Below are 16,838 nucleotides of genomic sequence, written 5' to 3' on the forward strand. Positions count from 1 at the left end.
AGCAGGCGGCACACAACGAGAGGATTGCGAGGGACCGCCATTTAAGAGCGCTGACAGTGGAGCGTGGTGGGGAGGCCCTAACACGTGGAGGTGGAAGATACTCCTGACCGGGACTGATGGTCTTACGATCTAAACTGCAACAGTTGTGACTGCACTGAAACCTGTTACCCGGCTGCCTCCCCATAGTCAGAGGTGACACCAGTCTGGAAGCGGCCTGCAAGCGGTAACTCAATGGGGCAAGTGGACAGAACACAAGCAAAACTATCGTTTGACCCAAAGAAGTCCAAGTCCGGTGAGCCCACCACTGAGGACGGGGCCGGCGACCCACAGCATGTTGGGGTGGATCAACGCCAGGATATCCGCGGACTATTACTGGCCATGGAGAAGAACCTACAGGGCGGAATCACCTCCTTGGGTACCAAGATGGACGCGCTCACCTACAGAATGGATCGCGTGGCCGAGAGACTGGATAAGCAAGCGGAGCGAATCGATATGTCAGAGCGCAGGCTGACAGAGTTAGAGGAGGCCCAAACAGTTGTAGATACCGAGCACAAATAGTTGGCAAGGGTGCTCCAGATACTACAGGATAAGACCGAGGACCTGGAGGCCCGCTCCAGGCGCTGTAATCTCCGCATCACCGGCCTGCCGGAATCTACCCCTACGAGCAATATGGAGCTCTTTATCGAGAAGTTATTGAAGACACTACAGGGTGGAGACTCCTTATCGGGAATGTTTTTCGTGGAGAGGGCTCATCGCTCTCTGGGCCCAAGGCATAAGCCGGGCGCCCCCACCCCCTCGGCCGATAATAGCGAAATTGCTAAATTACATGGAACGGGATACTGCCCTCAGACTTGCCGGTGAGAAACAACCACTACAATTTGAGGGATCGGCGATCTCACTGTACCCAGATTTTACGGCTAGAGTGCAGGAGGCTAGACGCATGTTTGCTCCCATGAAAAGGCAACTTTGTGAAATTGGTGCTGATTATGCGATGCTGTATCCTGCAAAACTGCGCGTAAATCGACAGGGACGTTCCCTAATTTTCACCGACCCCAAGGCCCCAAAAAAAGCCCTGAAAAAATGGATGAAAGAGCGGCGGCCCTCCCCGGAGAGGGAGCTCCTGGATGAGGCGGCGGGAGGCACTCTGGACGAGCAGGATTGAACATGACACGAGAACTCTAGCGGTTGAGTATATATGACCACTTCTGGGAGCTCGGGGTGGCCTGCCTGGAACTTATTACTGTGGTCTGTCCTATTGTATAGTAGATGCCTGCCACTTCTGGTTCCTTGCTAATTAACGGGCTCTAGAACTGATGGGATTGAGGGGGAGGGTGACTAGACACATGCATGGCAAAGTTCACCCCTGGACCTATCCTTTAAGCACTGTTATGCGAACATATTTGTGGTGTGTGAAAAATTACGATGTTTGTTGGTTCTACTTAGCCCTCCTGGTTATGGGGTCCCTGAATGCCGGGGAGGTGGGGAAACCTGCATATCTAGATATCTTGCGTGCTGGTGCCCCGGATGGCATGACTGGTGCTTACTAATGCACTCTTGTACAGCTGACAATATCCCAAGCCAGCGAAGTGTGGAGAAAGGCCATCACAGGCCGCAAAAGCTTTTGTCTTTGCGAGCTACATGCACCCCAGAGTGAATACCACACGTGAGATGTGTTTTGTTGTTGGGGACTGGGTTGGGGGCAAGAGGGGGTTTCAATTGGAGGCGGGTAAGTACAGCAGCCAAGTTTGGGTTGGGCAGGCGTGGGTGGGGACTGGGGTGGGTATGATTCGTAGTCCCTCATTCTTATTGTTGTTACTAATTGCATTTGCAAGCTCTGATATAGTGGGATTGCTGTCCCATAGACCACATCCGTACGCTATGTTTATTGCTAGAGCTGGGGGGGGACTCCGGTTGGGAACGTTTTTGGATGTACCCTTGGTTATTTTTAGTTATTTGGCACAGTTTAGGCACGGCAAGGTCCTGATAGATACACCTTTGTCACTCTCACACTGCACATTTCTCTACGACTGACACGCCGGTGACCGCACCCCGGATTCACTGGTCCTTCTGACCTGGAACGTGCGTGGTCTTAACGACCACCGTAAAGCCCGGAAAATCGTAAACTACATCTACAGACATAACTTGGACATTGCCCTTCTCCAGGAGACTCACCTTCACCCGGACAGCCCTGTCTTATGTTATAAAGGTCTACTGGGCAGTATCCACTCTGTTGGTTTTACTTCACCTGCTAGGGGGGTGCGGACGTGGGTTTATCCAAAGACATCAATAACGCTGACGCCCCTTGGGATGGATAGGGAGGGAAGATTTGTTTTCTCCATATGCTGTGGGAAAGGACTAGAAATCACTATATTGAATGTTTATGGGCCTAACTATGATCATCCAGATTTCTATGCAAACTTAACAACAAGGGCTCAGTCACATGCTCAGGACCATATTCTGTGGGGATGTGATTTTAATTTTACTAGACACCCTGATCGAGACAGATCGGATGGCCCGGACAGACGCCCTTCCACCTCAGCCAGAGTGGTAGAGGCGTCAATGTTGCGGCTTAACTTATGTGACGTATGGCGACATAGGTATCCACAACAGGGTGGTTACACGCACTACTCCGCACAATATCCACACGAGAATAGATTACTGGTTTGCCTCCACACATCTACTTCAACAGGTCCGCGCTAGCACGACTCTACCCCGCACTTACTCTGATCACTCACCCCTACTACTGACGCTTGCCACTCCCAAGAAGTGAATCCCTTCGTTTATGTGGCGCTTCCCGCCCTATTCACTGCTTGACGCTGCTTTCAAAGAAGAATTGGCTGTGTCCATTGAGACGTTTTTTGAAGCCAACATGGGGTTGGTGGACTCGTTCCAGACCGTTTGGGAAGCCTTTAAGGTGTATAACAGGGGGATCACTATCTCTAAACATGCGGGGGTTCTTAAGTCGATCAGAGGCAGACTAACGACTCTGGAACGTAAATTGAAGGAGCTGGAGACCCTGCGTATGACAGGCCAGGACGATTCCCTTACTCGCGAACTCGCGCAGCCGCTCCGTGAATATCACGAGGAAGCTGATGCGTAAATAAAACATCTCGGGAAGTGCGCAACTGCTAGGTCTTATGGCGAGGGAGAACGCCCAGGGTCGGTTCTAGTGCAGATTGTCAAATGCGGCAGAGATAGATCTAGGATACCAGATATGAGATTAAGGCCGAAGGCACCCCAGCTCACTGAAGCCCAGGTCGCGGAGAAGTTCCGGGAATACTATACATCACTCTATGCCTCTAGAGGGCCCACCCCGGAGGAACGCATTCTTGACTATTTGACCCACATAGAATTACTGTGGCTGTCTAACTTGCACCAGGAATTTTTGATGCACCCGATAGAACGTGATGAAATAATTTGGGCACTTACAGGGATGAAAGCCGGGAGTGCGCCTGGTAGTGATGGCCTCACTGTCGCCTTTTATAAAGCATTCCAAGACCTTTTGATCCCGCACCTACTCATGTTATTTGAGGACATATGTACCTCTGGTGTGATGCCCCTGACTATGCGTGAGGCGATTCTGGTTGCCATACTTAATCCAGGGAAACCACCGGAAGAATGCGCCTCCTATAGGCCTTTATCTCTCATGAATGTCGATGTGAAAATCTTCGCAAAACTGCTTGCCAATCGTCTCAGCCCAATGGTCACCTCTCTGGTCGCCCCGGAACAGGCTGGCTTTGTCCCTAGTCGGAATTTAATCTATAACCTGCGGACGGTGTTTGCCGCCATGCAACATACTCGCCAGGAGGTTCCAGCTATAGCGGTCTTCCTGGACATGGAAAAGGCCTTAGACTCGGTCGAATGGCCTTTCATGCAACAGGTTCTTAGTCGAATGGGAGTTGGGGCGGTGTTCCTTCAACTCCTCGCGACATTGTATTCTAGCCCCACGGCCCGTATCCAGATTCGATCTCTGGTCACTGACCCCATACATAATTGTAGGGGCACGAGACAGGGCTGCCCTTTATCCCCCATACTTTACGCCCTGACAGCGGAGCTACTGGCTTGTGCCCTGTGGGAATACCAGGGGCATTTATGTTAGGGAGCCGAGACCAACCTCTCCCCGGTCCTGCGCGAGGTGATCCTGTTCAGCTCCCTCTCAGATATTAATGTTAACTGGGGCAAGTCCACCATGTTTCCCCTTACTCCGGCCACAGTGCGTGTGGACCCGGAATACCCGCTGCAATGGACCACCGATGCGGTGCGTTACCTAGGTGTACGACTGCATACCGATTCGGAGGTAGTCCTGAGGGAAAATTATGGAGTTGCCATATCCAAACTGGAGGATGACATTGACAGATAGATTGGCCTTCCGTTGTCTCTGATGGGGAGGGTGTCCCTCATGAAAATGATCGTGCTCTGTTTCCTTTTCCTCTTTACAAACATCCCCATGGTTCTGTCAAAAACTTTTTTCCAATGCCTGCATTCACTGATGGTTCGGCTGGCGTGGGCGAGTAAACAGCCGCGGGTGGCCTGGAAGATACTGACGCTACCGTGCACGATGGGAGGCTTGGGCGCCCTTGATTTTGATCTGTACTATAGGGCGGCACAATGATCCCATGCATACCACTGTATACATGGGCCCTCTGATGCTCCACATATACGGATCGAAACTATTGTTGCTGATCCCAGACCATTGCCAACCCTACTATTTTCACCTAGAGATAGACGCACTGGCATATTGGACTCTTTGAATTCGGTCACACATGCATGGCATCACATGCTGGATGCGCAAGCCGGTAACTTACTCTATTCCCCACTGGCTCCTATCGATTGGTGCTACTGGCTTGAGCCATGCAGGGACAGAGGGGTCATTGCAGCGCTGACAACGCTGAAAATAAATACTATGGGGGATCTTTTTGTAGATGGGACGGCCCGCTCCTGGGGGGAGATCATTGAGGAGGAGGAGAGGTATTCGACGTTATCGTACTTCTAGTTCCACAGGGTGAGACACGCACTACGGGACCTGCTTGGAGATGATATGACCGAGCCTCCGGAGGTCACGGCACTGACTTCTATTATTAAAGCTAAGTCGCCCGCTAAATTGGTGTCAAGGCTGTACCGTATAGCCCTCTCCACAAGGGATGGCGAATATTCGAAACCACGGCTGGAGTGGCAGCGAGTCTTGCGGGTAGAATTGCCGGATGACAAGTGGGTGTACTGTTGCTCGAATATTAAAAGAATCTCGCTTAATGGACGTCACAGATTGGTCCACTTCAAGTTTTTGAATAGGGTGTACTATACGTCAGAACGCCTACATCGCTACGGTCTCCGTGAGAGCCCCCAATGTGAGAGATGTGGGACGCTGGTCGCTGACTTTTTCCACGTGCATGGGATTGCCCGGGGATTGCTGCCTTTTGGGATAAGCTCTACGCGGAGGTTAACCGCATCACTGATTTGACGTTAACCCGCTACTGGCTATACTAGGTTATTCTAAACCGCTCCCCACAGAACATAGGCGACTGGTGGACATGGCTTTCCTCTTAGCCAAAAGATGCATTGCCCTATGCTGGCTACGCGGCCCAATACCTAAACTGACACAGTGGACTAGAGAGATGATGTACTGTTGCACCCTAACAGAAACATACAGAAAAATACTGCCCCCACGCAACAGGCCCTAGAATTTTTGGTCCCCTTTCATGACCTGGGGAGCCATACGCACGACACTGGACTGTGCAGACACCACCCCACGATTGTCGCCTGCTACTGGCGATGTGCACTCTGACGATCAGACATAAACACCGCCCTACTCATGTCCCGTCCTTTACTGTTGTATCCTCTTGCCGGACAATAATCCTGGGCGGCGGAGGGATAAGCATGGGGCCTGTTATACTTTACAAGTGAAGGTTTTTCGGAACCTAGGGTGAAGGTCACCACACGCCTTGTTTGCCTAGCATTGTATACTTGCATTGTTAGTTCTTCTACAGCAGAATGATGTGTACGGGATTAAGCCAATTCTCTTTCTATCTTTGTGTATCTAGACTACTGCCTTACTTTGTTATTACTGCTTTGAAAATAACAATAAACATATAAAAATAAAATAAAATCATTGTCGACGTCCAAACCACCTTCGACTCTACGATCGCCGATGACTGTGTCAACGACGGCACCGTCGACGAAGACAGTGCCGTCGACATCCACTCCATCGTCGACAAAAACTCCATCGGCGACGACAACACCGTTGACGGGAACTCCATCGACCATGGTGCCCATCGGCGCTTCACCGTCGACGACTACACCTTTGACGGGCTCGTCTATGACGACGGATTCCAGTCTGTAAAGTACGTACATCAGTGTCAAAATCAGCATACGTACGTTGACGCCGGCCCTGACTTCCCCTAGTAGGGTCCAGCCATTGCCTCCAGCTGACCTCTTGGAGGAAGAAGATTCTGACGAGGGCAGTATGTTTAGGACAGCGACAGGCCCATCTGAACTTAACGTAAAGTATCAAGACAGTTCAGACTATGAGGATCAGGAACAGGAGGATCAGACAGTTTATCCTGAAGAATACCATCTGCCTCCACCTCCCATGGTTTGTCTACCAGCATCTTTGGTTTCCGACCTACAATTCCTCATTACGGACTATAAGCAGAGATTCCCTACTTCTGCAAAGTCTCCACCACCATCTGTATCTCCACCGCCAAGACCGCAGATTCCACCTTTAAATCTACAGCCTGGGCCTGTAATTTCACCACTGTCCACCTTCCACGAACGATGAGGAGGAGGATCCACATGAGGAAGGGGAACTTCAAGATTCCCAGCCTACTCATGAGGAGTGGGACGATTATGTAATCCCCTGTCCTGCATTTCCCGTGCCTACTCAGGCTGACTCGCCTCCTGAAGACATTGGGAGATTTCATAGTGGAAAGAGCGGCGCAACGTTTCCAAATACCTATGCCATCACACCAGCAAGATTGCTTCCTCTACGATTTTAAGGAGCCTTTTAAAAAATCGGTAAGATCTATACCTCTTATAGATTACATATGGGATCAGGGTGTTAAAATAATGCATAACCCTTTCTCGGTGCCCCCAGTATTGCCTCGTCTGGATAAAAAATACAGATCTCCAGATACTACTCCAGCTTGCCTAACAGGACATCCCAAACCAGACTCACACAGGCTGCTCAACGAAAGTCAAAAAATCCTTCTGCTCCACTAGCCGCTCCTCCGGACAAAGAAGGTCGGCGGCTTGATAATATTGGAAAACGTTTCTCGTCAATGTCGGCTTTAACAGTGCGTGCATCCAATTCCTTGCCACTGTTAAGACGCTATAACAGGCAGATGTGGGCTGACATTGATCTGTATCTTGCGGCCTTGCCAGATGATTCAAAAGAAGAAGCCTCTACTGGATTTCGCCAACTGGCTGGCGCAGCTGTACTACGACGCCAAGGTTGGTTTAAGGCAACTTCGTTCCGACCGGAAGTGCAAACAAAAATTTTGGACATGCCCTACGATGGGCAGCTTCTTTTGCGGAACGCACATTGACGAGGCTCTTCAAGGTATAAAAAAGGGTACCGACACGGCCAGAGCTTTGAGTGCCCTTCAATTCAAGAATCGGCCTTTTCGTGGCTCAAGAGGAAGAGGACAGTCCTCTACAAGGGGTGATTACCAAAGCCGATCTTCCTACTCTTCTAATCAGCAGTATCGGACACAATACCAGCAGCCTCAGCAGCACCAATCATCCTATACTAAATCCTCCTTTCGTGGCAAAGGAGGTCGACAGAAAGACGCTGCTCGGCGACAATGACCTTTCACTACCGCCGGTCTCCAGTTCATCTCCACCCTCGACAGTTGGAGGAAGGATTTCCCGTTTCCTACAAAATTGGAAACAAATAACAACGGACCGTTCCGTTCTGCAACTAGTTCAATTCGGTCATTCACCAGAGTTCACTCAAATTCCTTCCCAAACCCCTCCCTGACCTATGCTTCACAAAAATCTACGTATTCTACTCCGGGAGATTTCACTTATGCTCCAGAAGGGAGCTATAGAAAGGGTTCCTCTTTGTCAATGGGGGAAAGGATTTTACTTCTGTTTTTTCCTAGTACGCAAAAAGGAGAAGAAATGGAGACCAATCTTAGACATGAGAAGCCTCAACAAATTCTTTAAAAAGCAGTCGTTTCGTATGGTTACCATCCAGGAGGTACTACAACTTTTCAATGCGACGACTACATGGTGTCTCTTGATTTTCAGGATGCCTATTTTCACATTCCCATCCACCGGAATCGCAAGAAGTTTCTGAGATGTGCAGTAGCGGGCAGACATTTCCAATTCTGTGTCCTACCGTTGGGACTCAAATCGGCGCCACACATTTTTACAAAATGCATCTCTCCGGTAGCCGCATATCTCAGACAACAACAACATCAGGTCTTTCCATATCTGGAAGACTGGCTTGTCAAAGCACCCTCTCTAGAAGGTGCGTCCAGGTCTTCCGAAGCCTGTCAACAGTTTTTCGATCGCTTGGGGCTCACTCTCAATCGGGACAAGTCTGTCCTCCGGCCTTCCTAGTGTATAACTTTCCTTGGTGCTACTCTCTACACAACCCAGAAGAAAGCGTTTCCATCACAGGAGCGAAAAGACAAGCTTCTTTCCTTGGCAATTCACATACGATCCAAAAAGTCTTTGACAGTGCGCCTTTTCAAATCCCTGCTCTGGATGATGTCTTCATGCATTCTACTAGTTCCACACTGTCGTCTTCACATGCGACCTTTTCAAGAGGCACTATCGGCTCAATGGATCCAATGTACAGGGTCATTCAACGATGTCATCCGAGTGACCCCTCAAATTGTCAAGGCTCTAAGGTGGTGAATTTGCCCTCAGAAACTTTCTCAAGGCTTGCCTTTCTTGCTTCTAGCTTCGCAGCATACCATAGCAACAGATGCGTCCCTGGAAGGTTGGGGAGCTTTCCTCCAAGAACTACAGATCAGCGGAAAGTGGTCCCCTTTCGAAAGAAAACTCCACATAAATCTCCTCGAACTGCGAGCTGTCTATCTCGCTCTTCTGGCATTCCTGCCAAGGATCAGAAATTCTCTAGTACTCGTGCAGATGGACAATACCACGACGATGCACTATCTAAACAAGCAGGGGGGAACTCGCTCTCTAACACTCTCTCACGAGTCGCAAAAAATCTGGAACTGGTTGCTCCTTGACAACATTTCTCTTCGGGCAGAGTACGTCCCAGAAACAGACCACGTTCTGCCCTACTCTCCGAGCAGACAACAGGCGGCGTGACACGAATGGGAGTTTAATCAGCGGACTCTCAACCGCATATTCTCTTAATGGGGCACCCCTCTCCTGGACCTGTTCGCTACCAAGCAGAATGCCAAATGCCAACACTTCGCAAGCTGGTGTCCCCAGAAGGGATCTCTAGGGAATGCATTTTCGATTGCATGGTGCAATGTCTTTCCATACGCTTTTCCACCGATTCCCCTGATTCCCAGGGTTCTCAGGAAATTGAAAGCGGAACCTTGCACGCTCATTCTGATAGCTCCAGCTTGGCCACGACACCATTGGTTCACGGAGCTTCACCTTCTCTCCCTGGAACTGCAGATCCAGTTGAAACCGTTTCCCTCTCTTCTCACAATGAACCACCAACAAGTCCCAACATCCGGATCCAGCATCTCTCAGATTATCCGCTTGGCTCCTGAGTTCAGGGAATTCCAAGGCCTAGACATACCTATGGACTGTAGAGCAGTTCTGGCTCGGGCTCGAGCGGACAGTATTAGCAAAACATACTCCTTAAAATGGAAGAGGCTCTGCATCTGGTGCAAGTCAAAGAAGATACAGCCTCTCTCATCTTCTCCAGAACAAATATTGCCTTACCTTCTCCATCTGGCGAATTCAGGTCTTGCTCACGCTTCCATTAAAGTTCACTTGGCAGCAATATCCAGTTTCAGAAGATCTTCTGCAGGCCCTTCACTTTGGTCTAGCAGGTTGATCAAACAATTTATTAAAGGCCTGTTCAGGACATTTCCTCTTGTAAAGACGTTACCTCCCACTTGGCAACTCAACACAGTTCTTGCTCAGTTTATGAAACATCCCTTTGAGCTGATACACAGAGCTGATCTGAAGTATCTTTCCTGGACAACGGCGCTCCTTCTAGCCCTTACCTCGATGAGGCGAGTAAGTGAGCTTCATGCATTTTCAATTCAAGACCCTTTCCTTCAGTTCAAACACGACAGGGTTATACTACGAACAAATCCTAAGTTTGTGCCTAAGGTCCCGTCAGACTTCCATCTCAATGATGTATTATGATAGAGATATACCTTCCTGTAGACAAGAAGAGTATTAATAGAGTGGTAACCTGAACATGCCATATGACTCCTATTCAGATGTATGTACAGTTTATGTAATTTATTCTGTAAAATATCTTCTTGTTATTCCAGAAATGGGCTTTGTAAATAGATGTTGAATTAGTTGTGTTCATTTAATCATGGTAAAGTTCAAGCTTTTATCATTTCATTATTTTTTTCTTTTTTGAAAGGAAATTGCAAGACTTAATGAGGAAAATGAAAAATTGAAATCAAGACTGAAGACTATAGAAACACAGGTAATTTTCTTTAAATACTAGATTTACTGTATGTGATGGCCTGCCTTGCACCTCAGTGTATTTGTTAAACAACACATTGCACCTGCAAAATAAGCCTGCGTTATTAAATCACAGTATTAGCAAGCTAGGTAAATCTCTTCTGAGTCACTGCTGGTTTTCTGAAAAGCATACGTCTTGTAGCTGCATTGCTATACCCATGTGCACTTAATTTAGTAATTATTCGTAATTCTGTCTGAAACACAACCACTTGTAATTTGATAGGCCAAATGAGAGGGCATTTGAGTATATGTAGATAGCGCTAAAACATTTTGGTTTTCTTATACTTTTGCTTACATTAACCCTTTTCCAATTTTCTCGTTGTTGCCCTTTGTCAAGGGCTGAATGCAATGACCTTTCGGGTAACTTGATTCTTGCACCCCAAAGGAAAGAGCTATGTCCTTCAGCTCCCACTCTGATCCCACACTATGACATGTGAAGAGACCCCATGTGTTCGAGACACTAGCTAAACTGTATTTAGGAGAAAAATGCCTTTGGCATAAAGAATCTTCCTTTCAATGAAAAACTGAAGTAAGAACGGGTTCTAGGAAGACCAGCCATGCAGACTTATAAGAAATAGTACTGTAGCACTAGGGCTGTCTGAAGCAAGGACTGGTTCAGTACCGACAAAGGAACTTCAACTACATTGCGAAGCAGTGACCATAGCATCTCAGCTTCTTTATACCCATGGAAACTGGTATATAACATTAAGAAGAATGATGGAAAAAAATAAAGAAATGTGAACCTTCTAGCAAACAGCCAAAACCTTCTTTAATATCTTGCAAGTGCCAGATTTTGCCAACAATAAGGAACCTTCCCATCCCGTAACCCAGGCAGCGTCTGCTCATTTCCAATCATTCAGGAACAGCGCTGCCTAGGAAGAAATGGTGTCACTGGATGCAAGGTAAGCCTGTGCTGCCGCAGCCAGCACCACATAGATTTCGATGCTGACATAACATCCTTAACTGTTCTAGTAACTGTAGAAAGTTTAGCTTTCTGGATAACATTATCAGTTCTAAGAATATTTTCTTCCTATTTCAAACAGGGATGTACTTTTTTTCTTCCAGATACTTTCCCTGTGAAAACAATGTCTGACAGCTTTTTTCCTATCTTACCACACTAGGAATATTGTCTCTCCTAAAAAAATTGTTATACATTTTTGTTTAACAAAAGCCTTTGTACGTCGATATACAGCTTCAAGAGTGAAATTTTACAGAGTCTGCATATACACCTACCTAGTGGAGGTCCACCATTTTAGTGGTGATGGTTCCTCCCTTTTCAATACAGAAATAACATGAAAAACGACTTCTTGTGACCGACGCCTTTTAATATGGAAAAAGACCCTAGCTTCAGAAACGTGTTTAGTAGACTCTAACTTGTGCCTCAAAAGACACATGCTGAAAAAGGTTTCTTTGTTACACCCAGAGGTTTGTGTAAATTCATTTTAATCAGGAAACTATTCCTTTTTCAACCCGTTTCTAATATGTGATTTCCTGTTCTGAGGGAACTCATCATATTTTAAATGTTTCTAGGATATACCTTGGTTTGCTTGCGTAAATTAGCCTGTGACTAATAAACTAAAACCAATTTCTTGTTTTCAAGAAAAAATATACAAAAATGGCTGCCAATTACTGAGAGAAAGGGAGAGTGTTAGACCTGCCAGCCTAGGGTGGTCTTCCCCTACATTGTTTTGCCCTCTTTGCCTCCTAGTGGACACCACATTTTTGTTGGACTTAGGACTCTGGGTCCCTCACCATTGCTAAACAGTGCTGAGGTGCAGGTGCTCTCTTTTAAAATCATGGTGACCCTACTGTATCAGCCATAGGCCCTGCTACTGCAGCGAGGCCTACTCTTCATTTACATACTGGTAGTCTGCATAGTCTGGGACTTTTTGCAACTGTAGCCTTTTGTCCCTGTTGACAGACAGCTAGGGAAGGGAACACCCCAGAGCCTCCTGGATTTTCCCAGAGATATCCAACCCCCTAGACTCTTCCAGAAAGTGCCGCCCCTCCCTGTCACCTGACTTTAGGGTATAATCGGGGGGTTCTGGTCACACATCCCTGTTACACTACTGGACCAGGAAGACTCTCTGCTGGAGTGAAGACTGCTGTGCTAGGAGGACTGCTACACTGCTGAGGCTTGCAGCTCCCAGGAACTGCTTCCCCAAGTTAGCTGAGTTGCCCTGCCTGCCTGCTGATCTGGCCCTGCCAGAGGGCAACCAGCAATAACATCACCAGTGTGTCTTCATAACATCTTAAAGGACTGCCTTTTGAAACAATAGCGCCTTTCCAGGACTTGCTCCCTGCAACGCTGTGACCTTTCAAAACCGTCCCTGCTGCCCTGGGCACGTGCCTCTGCTCTTAATTTGGGACTTTTCTCCTATACTGCCCTGCTGGGAAGCCCTGGGGCAGTAAACCCCGCCAGAAAGTGCTGTGAGCTAGAAGCGCTGTTTATGCAAAATCACAGCCGCTGCCCTGGGACCTGATTGAGCTGTGAGGACACTGTGGCAGGGAAGCGCTGTGAGCTAGAAGCACTGTTTGGCCAAAGAACATCGCTACCGGCCCGGGCGTCTAATTGCATTGTAAACTGTACCCAACTACAAACTGCCTCTGCAAGTGCTGTGGCAGAAGCGCTGTGTGCCAGGAATCACCGCAGCCGCCCGGGGCCATGAACACGTCGTGACTTAAAAGCGCAGTGAGGAGAAAGCACTGCCTGGCCGTGATCACCACCGCTGGCTGCGAGTCTGCAATGAGACTGGTATTACCCACGAGGAGGCCGTGTCAGCGTCGCCTAGCAACCGGGATTCCCTCCCCGGGCGTTTCACCACAGGCGAGCGGCCGCAGCGGAAAGAACCGCCCAGCAGGGCGTCGGGCTTCCTGCAGCGAGGGGAGCCGCGCTGGGACTGGTGCAGGCGCCAGGGATTGCCTTGCAATGAGGGAGCATCGTACCAGAAGCAGCCCCAAGGCAGGGAAGCCCGAGGCCGCCAACACCTTCTCCTGCGATCAGCTGAGGCCACCCAGAGGAGAGGAGGAAGCTCTGGGCTGAGAATCGCCCCGGAGAACACCACTGCAAGGGGCCAGCTCCCAGGTAATCGGCACTTAGACCCGTGCTGTCTCTTGTGCATTGACTGGGCAGGCTGGGGGGGGGGGCGCAGGAACTGCAGATTGTGAAGCTGGGAGGGCCTCATTCTTGCCCCACCCCTCTTCACACAAAAGGTGGGTACCCGGAGTGGATGGTTTCCCTAATTCCTATCAAACATCGAGGTGTGTGTGGGGCATACCCACATGGACACTGGCAGTATTCTTGTTAGGAAGCACAACGGAGAACATTGGCTCTGAAAGGGGTAAGTCAGCAACATCCTTTAGGTCCCAATCCGGTAGCACGAGAGGCCCTGCATATTAAGGTCCGCGTCCACGTTCAAAGGCCTTACTAATCCAAACCCACCACTCGTGTGGCTTCCCTCCAAGATTCTTCCACTGGGAGCATTTTCCCCAAGTTTGAGACTGAACTGGTGATTTGATGAACATTGTCCCACAGAGATTCTCAGAGCCTGCACGTCGATCCCATGGTTATATTGCATAAGGGAAGCCCTTAACATACGTGTATTTCTTTATTATGGATCTTGCCTGAAAATGAGATAAAGATATTTTTACTGTTATAACTAACTGGTGTAGTGTCTTTTAGCGCGTGATTCACTGTGTACTGTTGAGGTGTGTTGCACATGTACTTTACACATTGCCTCCTGCATTCAGCCTACCTGCTTTGCGCCAAGCTACCCTGTCGGAAGCGGTGGTCCCTACTTGGACTAGGGTGCATACCCCTGACAACTAGAGACCCCGGTTCTAACAGAGAGGTTCAGAGGAAAGCAGGGAATCTTGGGAAACCAAATCTTATGGGAGCCACCACGCATTGTACTATGGAAAGTGATGGAGAGTGACATACATATATACTTTATACAGGGGAAGAGGAATGAGGAGCACCCTTACTTGCAGCTGACAGTGTCTAACACTCCATAATGCTCCTGTCTCCATCCATCTACAAAAGTACAAAGTCTCACTGACTGTGTTCTTCCCTATGTCTTCATTATTGTTACATAGAAAGTGGAGGAAAGCACAAAAGAAGTCTGGAGATACAATGAGGATTTCTGTGTGCTTCACTTTCCCTTATTTTTTTTGTTGAAAATTTGTTTATTAACATATTGAGCAGAGCATCAGCATGGAACATTTAGTATACCATAAACACACAGTAATACGCTCCGGAAGCATAGCAATATCCATCATAATATACATTTTCTAGTTTGTTGCATTGCAGTTAAACTAAACAAAACAAAACCCACAAGAAGTACCCCGCTCACCACCCTATGAATTCCCACCCTAGGCACTCATACATCATATTTGCAAGTATCCAATGGTATTTGGCTATGCTAAAAAAAAACAGCTATTTCTGAATATGACATTCCATACAACCAGTCAGTGACATAGATAATAATTGTACGGGTTTCCCCGTCGCTGCGTTCAGGTGCACCAGGCATTCTCGCGGTGTGGCGCGAACTATTGGGAACCATTCACATTGCCGTCCGCAGACAGCGAGATAGTAGATTCATCATCCCCCTCCGCTTCAAAAGCGCCTAGTAAGGCAAACCATTCTAGTGAGATCGGTGTCTTCCTAAGGCCCCTGCGTTCCTCGCGTTGTAGCGCTTCCCCCTCTGCCCTACCCCAACGTACAACCTCTACCTTCCACAGGGCGGGGTCAGGCGGTTTGGGCGATTTCCACCTCATGGTTATTGCACGTTTCGCAAGTATCATAGCCATATCAGCGAAGCGTATCGACACACTTCTCTTACGCGCTGTCGGTCGCAGCCCCAGCAAAGCATATTCTAATGTGTGTGTCCGAAGGGGAGCACCCGCTCCGGTAATCGAGTCGTGCACAGTGGTCCAATAATAGCCCAATTTAGGGCAATCCCATAGCATGTGTATCAGTGACGCATCGGCCGCTGCGCATCGGGGGCATGTGTCATCAGTGTCAGGGAATATAGTGTGTAGACGGTGTGGTGTTAGGTACGCCCGGTGCAGGACCATCAGTTGAATAAATTTGAACTTCGGGTTCCTGGCCACTTTTTTGGGAAATTGAAGGTTACGCTCCCATTCCTTATCCCTGAGCGGTCTCCCTATGTCGCCCTCCCATTTGGCCTTGAGGGGCAATAATGAAATCGCCTTCCCTGTGTTGATTCCAGCAGTGAGCCATCTAGTCAGGTGACTGCCCGCCCCCATGAGGTACTGCATTGTTAGCAACGGGTTTGTGGGCGGTTCCTCCCCATCCCGCGCCCACATTTTCATCACGTAGTGGCGCAAACCAGCATGTAGGAGGAACGATCCCCCCGGGATGTCATGTGCGGCCCTGAAGTCTTCGAAGGACAACATGCGTCCATCTGCAAATAGATCTCCAACGTGCGTTATCCCTGCGTCGTGCCATGCTGTAAGTTTGTGGGTCGAGAGCGTTCCCGACTCAAGTGGGATACCCAACAGCGGGATTGTGGGAGCGTAAGAGGTCGTTGGTGTCGTGTATTTTACCGCTTTCCGCCAATAATGTATGGCAAGTCGGAGAAGGGGAGGGGTGCTCCTTGGCAATTCCGATCGGGGTAAAAGTAAGATATGAATTTTCCCCTTTGATCGGTCCTCTTCTGTCATGTCGATTTCATGTAGGTTCTTGCCTGCCAGCCAGTATGCCAGCCATTGCAGTTGACAGGCAAAATTATAGGCTGGGAAGTCCGGTGCTCCCATACCCCTAGCCCCTGAGCCGAGCTGAAGCTTAGCTAGGCCTATGCGCCTCCGCCCCGATCCCCATATGAGTTCTGTCAGGAGGGTATCCAGTGCCCTGAACGTTGTAGCCGAAATCAGGAAAGGCAAGTTAGTGAAATAGTAAATGAGGTGGGGAATCACCACCATCTTGGAGACCGCTACTCTACCGGCCACCGACAAGGGCAACGACAACCAAAATTGTACCTGTGACTTGAGCGCCCGTATCGCTCTGCCTAGGTTGCCGTCTACCATTTCCTCGGCACCTCTGTATATTTGGATCCCAAGGTAGTGGAAAGTTGTGTCCGCCCCTTGAAATGTGTACGGCGGAAAAAGCAGCGGTGCCGATGAGCCAGTGTCAGTAAAGCAGTATCCGTACGACTTGGGTTCGCTTATTGTGAAAC

The 16,838-nt window shown here is 48.8% G+C and overlaps 1 protein-coding gene across 1 annotated transcript in view; it reads left to right on the forward strand.

The window, feature by feature from the left end:
* The window catches only part of LZTFL1 (leucine zipper transcription factor like 1), a 392,396-nt gene that overhangs the window by 141,536 nt on the left and 234,022 nt on the right, over positions 1-16,838 (forward strand). Inside the window, exon 6 of the mRNA XM_078688161.1 lies at positions 10,538-10,603. Within this exon, the coding sequence (XP_078544287.1) occupies positions 10,538-10,603 (66 nt within the window). The remainder of the gene's footprint in view (positions 1-10,537; positions 10,604-16,838) is intronic.

Source organism: Lissotriton helveticus, chromosome 4_1 (assembly GCF_964261635.1).
Source record: "Lissotriton helveticus chromosome 4_1, aLisHel1.1, whole genome shotgun sequence".
Lineage (NCBI taxonomy): Eukaryota > Metazoa > Chordata > Amphibia > Caudata > Salamandridae > Lissotriton > Lissotriton helveticus.